The sequence below is a fragment of the Glycine max genome, chromosome 10 (assembly GCF_000004515.6).
Source record: "Glycine max cultivar Williams 82 chromosome 10, Glycine_max_v4.0, whole genome shotgun sequence".
In the NCBI taxonomy this organism is placed as follows: Eukaryota; Viridiplantae; Streptophyta; class Magnoliopsida; order Fabales; family Fabaceae; genus Glycine; species Glycine max.
Genome location: NC_038246.2, coordinates 47,775,132 through 47,785,425, shown reverse-complemented (window position 1 = coordinate 47,785,425; position 10,294 = coordinate 47,775,132). Strand labels below are relative to the sequence as shown.

The 10,294-nt window shown below is 29.4% G+C and overlaps 1 protein-coding gene across 1 annotated transcript; it reads right to left on the bottom strand.

Moving 5' to 3' along the window:
- Positions 1-6,210: 6,210 nt before the first annotated feature.
- Positions 6,211-9,238, bottom strand: LOC100781850 (thermospermine synthase ACAULIS5). The gene is made up of 10 exons (XM_003536489.5): positions 8,831-9,238; positions 8,009-8,075; positions 7,813-7,907; positions 7,609-7,711; positions 7,410-7,498; positions 7,154-7,310; positions 6,981-7,056; positions 6,812-6,870; positions 6,577-6,713; positions 6,211-6,481 (listed from the first exon to the last, which is right to left on the bottom strand). Exons 1-10 carry the CDS (start codon positions 8,977-8,979, stop codon positions 6,409-6,411), a joined length of 1,005 nt encoding a protein of 334 aa, XP_003536537.1. The 5' UTR covers positions 8,980-9,238; the 3' UTR covers positions 6,211-6,408.
- Positions 9,239-10,294: the final 1,056 nt, after the last annotated feature.

The following is a 10,294-nucleotide window of genomic DNA, read 5'->3' as shown; positions in this document are numbered from 1 at the left end:
AAAAAATTTGATGATCAACTTTTTTTAATATTATTCATTCATATATATTTGTGTTCCCCATATTTATTCTTACTACTCTCGTATTAAACTAACTTTTTCACTAGATATATCCTTGTGTGTGTGTGTTTAGGGTATAGTAAAAGTCCTACTTTACTCGGACTTTTGTTCTGTATCACAGTAAAATATTCAAATAATGAAAATGATGTTTTTTTATAATGTTATAAATGCAAAGTGTTTATTAATTTGGTCGATAACTATTTTTTTTATTGAAGAGTTTGATTAGTCATTTTTACATAATATTTTTTCTTCTAAATTCTAACTACATTTATTTCATTTAGTAAACTTGAACTTGACAAATTACTTTAAAAAAATCTAAATCTAAATCTAATTTCACTCAGATTAATTAATGTAATGTCAGTGGAAATAATGGTTTCATTTTATTTATTCTATTTAATTTTTTCTTTTTATCATTAGGGGACATTTCATAAGAAGTTTAGTTGAGATTATGATTTCTATGGATTTGTTTTCCTTATTTCATAATACTACTATGAATTATCAAAATAAGTTATTTTTCAACTTGTTCTAACAAATTTCATAATCAAATTTATGACATAAGCCTATATATAATTAAAATTTATTAAATAAATACTAAATCAAATTATTTACCCTAAATCGTATCTAAAAATAGGTCAGTTTGTTAAACAAACTTATTTATTAAAATAAATATTTATTTTAATAAAATAAACAATTTTATATTTTTTAAATATGTTTATTTAAACCATTTCTGATAAAAAAAACATCAATTTTCTGCTTATTAACAAATCTTATCTATTTTAAAAAAAATGCTTATATAAAAAAATATTTATTTTAAAGTTATTTTTAAAAAAATTTAAACAAACCCACCCAGTATAAGCTAAACATGAGATATTTGCTTTAAGATAATTACATAAATGTTCCCATAAATCTTTAAACAAAAGACCAATGTTCGAATTAAAACACTGGAGCAGGACCACATGCTTTGTTAGACCTTGGAAGATACTACTAGTAGTTTAATAATGCATGTGAAGAGTGCGCATTCCCTGATCCACTAACATGGATAAATAAAGTTTCAAAACAGAGGATTAAAGTTGAAGCAGATAAAGTTTTTGGGTAAGAACAAGTACTCGATTCTCGTGCTGTAGTGGCAATTTGGATTATATAAAGTAGTACTGATGTCCATGCATGTTTCACGTTTGATAAATTAACAGCCAACAGCTGGCGCTTTATTTCTGATGTTACAATTAATTTATGTGAGGAATTTTAAAAACGAGTAAAGTCAAGGAATCATTATCTAAATTCAGTTTTTTCATCGTCTCCATTTTAATGGCACAGCATAACTCTCAAGGATAGGATCGCAAGTTTAACAAGCAGTGATGAGCAGTTAGCCAATTAGACACGAGTGTCTAGTATATTAGAGCAGTCAAATTTTTATTGCTCAATCTTAACTTTAAATCATACATCTAATTGTATTATATTCATTTTATATAAAAATTTATTATTAAAATGCTGTATTGCTACATTTATAATTTATGAATATTATAGAGAATGAATCTGATATAATTAAGCATATAGATTAAGATTAAGATTGACCAATAAAATCTTTATTGCTTCAAATACTGCTCAAATATATTGCAAAGGATCTGCACTCAATTAAACACCTTTTTACAAAGAAAATAAAAACGAGATTCCAATCAAACTAATGTAAAGTAACGATAAACTACTATCGAGTGCGTGAGTTAATTTATGCAGGGGTATTTGAACTTAATTAAATATTTAATTTTCTTTTTCTTATAACTTATATTTAGTTTTTTTTTTGTTAGCCATGCAAGAGTATTTGCCATGGATTATTCATTAATCTGATTTAAACATCAAAGAACCAAAAACGTACTAAATTAAAAAAAAAAGTCATTAAATTAAGGTATTTGAAAGAAATTTATTCAAATTTATGATCCTTTTATAAGTTATTTTTAACTAATTTTAATAAATTTTATATTATTATTTTTTTATATAAAAATACAGTGACGGATTTAAGGGAAGCTAGCAGGGACTTCAGTCCCCCTCCCCAAGAGCTTTAAGTGTATATTAATAAAAAAACACTAATTAATATTAATAAAAACTAATTAATAAATCTAATAATATATGATACCATTGATTTTATACTAATTTTTTAATAGTATCTTTTTAATAATATTTGCTACCACTAATTATAATCCAATCCAAAAAGATATGTATATCAATTAATAGATATAATAATAACAATAATGATATTTCTATGATTTTTTTATCAATTATTATTATCTTGATTAAGTATGTTTTGTGTATTATTATAAGTCTTATTTATCTATTTATATATATAATTATTAAAATTAATTATTATTAAGATTATATTATATATATTTGTTATAAAATTTGATCACTTTTAGTTATTATTAATGAGTTTGTTCTTTTTTTATTGTGAGATTAAGATTATTGTATATTTAATTGTTATTGTGCTTGTAAGACCAAAAAAATCTTTTAAAACTTGAAATAAAAAATTAATATGAATATAAATACATGTGTTTCTTTCTTATATCATTCGAATAAAAATTAATTTTAATTTTATATATATAACTAATAAATAAAATTAGTATGAAATATTTATTTGTTAGAAGTTAAATATTTAAGTAATTAATCAAAGTAGTGTTGGATTGATTTACATTTAGTTGTATTTAAAATGAAAATTTTCAAAAATTGATGTGAGTTATATCTCTATATTATACTTTAATTCAAATATTTCACCTCATTTCATATCAATTCATGTGTTCATATCTCTTTTATTCTTTCAAATCAAATCCACCCTAAAGTAAAAGAAATTCCGTCCCCCTTCCATGATTTTCTGGATCCGTCCTGTAAAAATATATTGAATAAATACTTAAAAGATATTTAGTTACCCCAAAAATTACATTAACAGCGACTGACACTAAGCATGATGGTTGGGTGATGACGAATGTGTGGCTCCAATTATGTACCAAAGAACGTGATGGGCAATAATATAACAAAATATGACAACCACAATACTATATTTTTCTTTTGGTATTTGATAATTGGGTTAGATTAGCACCGAAAAAAACATAAAATAATTGGGTTTGATAACGCAAGGATAGGACGTATTTTGTCTGAAACAGCAAATACAACTAATTAATTTAGCATCGTTCTTTCTTATGTAAATGTGCCTGTCATTGATGACCAAACCACTCTAAGAAGACAGAGATCGCTAAGAAAAATCTCATTAATTGATTTAATTATAGGTTGGTTCATTGTAAACTTGGCCGTGCCGGAAGTGTACAGATGATAAAAATTAAAAACATACTTTGTGATTGTTGTATTCATATAAACGGGGCTACGCGTCTAAAAAGGAAAAACGTAATAAATTCATAAAATATGGGTTTGAATCTTTTGGAGCAAGAGAATGCTGCAGTCAGAAAGAGAAACACATCATTTTCGTGCTACAAAATTTACGCGTAGTTTTTCACTCAGTTTCTGACTGCTGCAAAGAGTCTTTTTCTAATAAATCATTCAGGGGACATTTTCTCTAATTATGGGAACAATGGAAGGGGGCAACATCAAGCACCTAACAAGTAAATGATCGCAAGGTTACAATTAAACGTATGAATAGTAATCTGATAGATCATATGATCTTAGTCTTGATATTTAAGTGCTCTACATAATTCCTCATTCTCTCTTATTCCAAATTCTTAATCAGGGTTTCGTAGGGGAAATGATGAGATAATTAAAGAACTAAGATGCTTAATGCTTTATGGTACGTTTAGATTACACTCAATTCCTGAAATTAGTTTTAGAAGAAGAAAAAACATTATTATTGCAACATCATCTTCTTTTTTGACAGTCTTGGTTCGTGTAAATATTGCAACATCTTAATAAGAACATATTTTGGAGACTTGGAAAAGGAGAGGCAAGAAAATAAGTAGGGTAAAAGTAGAATACAAGACATTAGGTACACAAAAACCACGTGAATCAACATTATGTAACCTTTTTTGATGATTTAAACATTATGTAAAGTATCATCTTATTTGGTAAAGATATGATATTAATAGCAAGCCTTTACTTATGGTACGTATGGTCGATGAAAGAAAATGAAACGAAAGAAAAAGAAAGAAGAAAAGGGCAAAAATGAAAAATGAGATAATTTTATTTAGTAGAAAAAAAGAAGAAAATTCAAACCTTTTTCTTTTCTTTTTGTTTGATTGTATAAAAAGTAATTTTTTATATAAAATGACATAAATATCTTCAATAAAAATGTTTTTTTTTATATTTTTAATACACAATATAACATTATTTTTTCCTTGTTCCCCTCCCAATTTGGATGGAAAGATAAAATTGTGAGTCCCATATATATGTTTTAATTTTTCCTCTACTTTTATAAAATTTCCAAATGGTAAAAATATAATAGTTTTTAGACTTTTCCATCTTTTTAAACCGAACCTTAATAACTCAACTTTTGCATTTTAATTGATGTAATCGTTAAGGAATATTTAGCTTTAGTTTACTCAATGTCCCAATTGTAGTAGCCTGGCTAAAACTGGCTATTTTGCTTCAGGCCAACACGATATGCATGCAGGCTCTTCATTTCTTTTCACCTTAAGGCACCACTACGCATAATCCATGTTCGGGCCCATTTTCAATTGCCAACTTCTCGCTTCTGGTATTGCAAAATGTTAAAGGGAACTGATACGCGCACCCAGCAAAATTATTGGTACACCTAGTAATTTTGCATTTTTTCAATTTTGTCATTTCATCCGTATGAGTCATATACGATGAATTCATACGGATATAGTTCATCGTATGACTCATACAGATGTGTATGAGTTCATCCGTATAGTTCATACGGATATCGAAGACTTTCAAGTTATTAGCACAACGCTCTAACTAACTCAGCTAATGAGCCAATTATATTATAAAATAAATAATATTGTTATACATAACACTAAAATTTTTAATATACATTTAATGTGCGTGTAAATTTAAATAATAAATTTTGTGACAATTAATTTTGATATAAATCATACGAATTATTTAATCCGTATATTTTTTTATAAATAAAAAATGTGTTCTATTAAAAAGTTTAATATATATTAAATTTTGTAATCGTAAAAAAAATTTAATGCACAAATGAGTAATTTAACATATTAATAATTAAAAAAAACCAAAAAATCAATACGGACGAACTTCATCCGTATAAACTATACGAATCAACTTGATCTGTATATTTTATACAGATGAACTTCATACTGACGGATCAACTTCATCTGTATAATTCATACAGATCAAGTTTATTCGTATGTGAAAAATTTACTTACGAATTACCACTCAGCTAGAAAAAACAACTTAAAAGAAACAACGAGCCAAAAATATTTTGGATTTTAACAAAAAATGTTGGATGCACCTAACAACACCCAATATTAAACTGGAATAAGCCCATTATTGGAGGTAAATATTTGGCCTCCCGTGGCGACACATGTAACACTATGACGCCTTGGGAATGGACCAATAAATAAAGGTGTATCTAAAATATCCGAGATATGATATAAAATATCATTTTTTTATAATGTAAAATATCAACTGTTTGGTTGGTTCACATGTAAAATAGAATATAAACTTTGTCGGTGGAACAAAAAACTAACGACAAAATATTATGAAAAGGAATAACTTTTTGCCAACGGCACACTTTGGCAATCATATATGCTTGAGGCTGCCTCATACTTGGGAAACAGAACAAGCAACCAGGTTTTAATGCTGTAGTTCTCCCCATTTATGTTAATTAAATTATAATTTGAGTTCACTCGACCATTTCCTTTTAAAATGAAAGTACTAGTACATGTTTTCTTTTTTCGTTTTGAAATTACAGGTTAAATAATAAAAGTTACAAGAATAAAAAAGTAATGAACTGGCCTAGTAATAAAATAGTCAAAGTATTAAATTTGTGTTAATCTTGTATCTTTTCTTATTCAATTTGTAATTTTTATTTCTCAATCCCTAAATTAATACGGCAAACCCAAATAGAACACTTCACAGGAGGAGAAAGGTGAAAAGTGGTAGCAACTCAACTGTGATTTTTTTTAAAGTAGTTGTTGATTAAGTGATTCCGATTCAGAATATTGATAGATTCATAAAGAAGCACAAAATAGGACCCGCTTGTAGCCCATTCATATATCATGTAAAGCCTTTTCAGGTGAACTACACACCAAAAGAAAAAAAACAAAGGGAAATGCATAAAAGATGAAATAAAATAAAGTCTTGAAAGCCTTTTCACTTGCGTTGTGTGTCTCTTTTTTGTGTTACTATTTGATTTTACTTCTCAAGCTTGGTTGGTTATGCATGCTTGCCATGGCCATATATGAACCTAGCACTTTCCTCTGTGTATACATGAGTTTCATTGTCCAGCCTGTCAATAGTGTCAAGTGTGTGTGTCAAGAACAGAATATCATAGGCGAATAATTGCAATTGCAAGAGGATAGAATAGAACTAAGTTCCACTTACGAGTTTCGAACAGTTTTGCTCAAAGTTGAGGCTGATGTGAATGTTTTCCCATCAAGATATCTATTTTCCCCCTTAATCCTATGTCTCATTCTGAGGTCTAGCTCGTCTGCACTCAGGTCTAATGGAGAATCTGAAGCCTGTTACATATGCAAAATTTGTCTTAGGAAACATTTCTTTAAATATACATAACACAGAACTAAACAAGAACTTGAAATTAATCATCAGCAATATTTACCATGACCCATCCCCAAATATCAGCATAGGATGGGATGTGAGCTGAATAAGGCACAACATCTGCAAACAAAAGAAAAGGTGAATTTGATGTCAAAAGAGCATTATATTGAACCAGGAAAAACATATTAGAAAAAAAGTAATACTTTCTTTTCCCTGGGAAGACCACTTACACTTGAAAACTTGTCTCAAGGTGTTGTAGATACATGAAAACACTTCTGTGTGACTAAATATTCCAGCTGGTCCTGCCTGAACAAGTATAAGAATTTAACAGACTTGTTATTTAGTTATATTTCATTTTTTTATTATAAAGTAAAGATACATAGTATTAGTGACTTATATATACCTGTGTCACAAATATGCCACCTTGCTTCAGTCTGGGCTTGACAATCAACTCATAGAAGGACTTGGTGTAAAGTTTATAACAAGGACCTCCATCAATTGGGTCTGCCAAGTCGCCAATTATCACATCATAGCTCTCATCTCTGGTTTCTAGTTCAGCCCTGTAACATAGACACTCAATAATTACAAATTTACAACTTAGTGGCAAATATAATTAAAGAATGACACAATAATCACGATACACTATTTGATTATCAAACCTGGCGTCGTTGATCACGACCTCAAGTCTCTGATCACGGAATGCTTCCTTGTTCACAACTAAGTACGATTTGCAGAAATTCACCACCTCCTGCTCGAGCAAGCACATGGATTTTAATTTTTAAGTTTTTAACTCGTCAATGAGCTCCATGGTATATAAATAGACAATGAAGAGTTAACTTTATACAAAGGAGATTTTACCTCATCTATGTCACACATTACAACTTTGTTTATAGTCTTATGCCTGAGCAATTCTCTTGCAGTAGAGCCTTCTCCTCCTCCCATAATAAAAACATTCTTTGGGCTAAAACATGGCATACAAAAGATAATGAAAAAATAATAATTAAAAATGTTATCTACATCTCAACATATTTTTTTTTATTGTTAAGAGTCCAAATGAGGTACCTAGGATTGTGAAGCAGAGCCGGATGAACAAGACATTCATGGTAGATAAATTCATCTGTCTCTGCACTCTGAAGCTTTCCATCAATTACCAAAGCCTGAAAAAGGGCACAACAAAGTTGAGCACCTAATAAGAGGCTAGTTTAACTTTGGTTCATGATTAGTTAAGGTAACTTTTATGTTGTATGAACATGTGAACCTTTCCAAAGGGCTTTGTATCCAACAATGCAATGTCCTGGTACTGGCTAGCTCCTGTATGCAATATACTGCAACCGCACCAAAGATAGAAGAATAAGTTATTCTTGCATGTAAGTAACACATGAATGACACGTAAAACTTTTTTTTAAAACTTTTTTCACTTTAACAAATGAGGAGAGAAAGAAAAAATGCTACTATATTATTCTTTTTCTAAAAAAAAAAACTCTGATATGTAAAATATGTGCTATAGTTGTATATTATATCAAACAGATAATAGTGCTGGACTTGGCAATGAAAAAGCTAACTGATTTTCATTTATTTGTTGTCTGCCTTTTTCATGGCCACGAGCAAAAAGAACTAATGACTTTTAGGATCCCTTTACTTTTTCCTAGCATGAGAAGCTGGAATCATCAAAATGTCCGTGATATACACAGCCAAGAAAACTATAGGCATTTGTAGCAGACAACTTGTACTGTATTTTTGTCTCACTCAAATCAAACCCGAATAAAAAAGTTCTTGCTTCTTTTACCTTCCTGTTTTGTGGCTTCTATTCTTTTCATGAATCTTCTTAAATCATCATTAACAAAGAAATAATAACTAATAGTAAAATGAAACACGAAAAGGCCAAAAGAGCAGTCAAAGGAAGACTAATTAATCCTATTCTTATGAGAAAAATGGAGAGTTCAAAATGAAAAATACAACCAGCTGGGACAAGTTTTGTTTTTGGTTAAACAGTTAAGCAAAATGCTAACTAATGTGGTATTAACAAGCTAATTGGGTTGCCTAAGGACAAAAAAAAAATAAAAAATAGACATATATGTACCTATTGAGAGCAAAGCACCATCTTAAGTCCTCTTCAATCTCTTCTTCATACCAACAACTCTTCCTGTAGCCATTCAGAGAATGGCTTTGTCCATTGACTCCATTAATATTGCCATTGCTAATGCCATTTGGTAAAGCTATCTCACCCATGTTTAGCTTGCAACTCAGAACCTTGGAGCTATTGAACGAGGTATTGGAAAGAGAGCTGAAGAGAAAGTATAGCTAGAGAAGAGAAGTGTTGTGGATAGGATAGGAGAATGGGGGGAGAATATAAGGAGGTGAATATGGTGGGAAATCAAAAGGGACAATGATTCGGCTTGGGAATGTAAAAACCAAGAAATCTAACAAAGTGGATGTGCTCAATACATGAAAAGCGCAATATCCTCATGGGGTTTCGTAAAGTAGAATACAAATAAGCTTCGGGGGATTTCTGAGGTTGATTTGATATCATAGTCTGGCCAATATCTTTCCTATGCTAGTTGTATACAGTAGCATGTGCTTGCTAACATTAACAGTAATAACAGAAATTTTTTGTTCTTTTTCATTTAAAATATGCTAACTCAATTATTATAACACTAAAAAAAGTATCAAAAAACATTAATGTGAATAATGGTATATACCACCAATAAGTCATTCGAATAATAGACTTCATCTTTTAAAATAAGGTCTTGAATTTAAATTATAAAAAAAGTAAACCTAATTAATTGGAAGGAAATAATTATACTAACGAAGACCAATCAAATTCTTTTACAAAATTTTGTTACCAACTTTCTTTGTCACAAATACTAGTATCAATATTATTTCTTTAAAAATAATGACACATACCAAAAACACTTTCTAATGAACTTTATGAGCAGCTAAGGAATTTCTACAGAGTACTCACATAGACATGGCATGCATGATTATATTTAATGATGTTATTGCTACAAAGTTGTCACATAGGAGATTGTTGCGTATTGTAATATATAACTATATTAGAAAAGGGTAAAAGGTGATGATTGTGGGAGTGACAATTACCGAAAATTCTGGTAGGTCTTTTTCCTTCTGAAATGTGTGCAAAAATCTTGGGTTTGTGAGACGAAGAGAGAAAGAGATGGGGGCGTGCAGCGGAGACAATCATATTTATTCTCTTTGTTGTTTCAAAAAGCTCTGGAAGAGAACTGCGCGTGCCTTACCATAAGTACCCATCATCACTGTCACCATCAAAGCAATCCCCCAAACTAATAAATTTAATTTCAACCCCACCATTACAAAAAAAAAAAAAAATCTCATCTCTTGCAAGACGGATTCTTATTTCTTAGTTGTCCTGCAGTGACATACTAGTCTTTGTTTTGCACCGTTAAACATTTTTTTTCACTCTAACTATAATATTAAAAATAGAATTTTAGATGTGGCAGATCCTAATTTTGTATTTTGTCTGGATCCCAAATAAAAAAAAAAGGAGAAGAAAAATAAGAAAAAAAAA

Excerpts from the sequence above, each read along its gene's own strand:
- LOC100781850 (XM_003536489.5), bottom strand. The coding sequence starts at position 8,979 with ATGGGTGAGATAGCTTTACCAAATGGCATTAGCAATGGCAATATTAAT. Across the intron at positions 7,908-8,008 it reads ATACAAAGCCCTTTGGAAAG|GCTTTGGTAATTGATGGAAA; the intron begins GTTCACATGTTC and ends GCCCTTTTTCAG. Across the intron at positions 7,057-7,153 it reads GTGGCATATTTGTGACACAG|GCAGGACCAGCTGGAATATT; the intron begins GTATATATAAGT and ends ATACTTGTTCAG.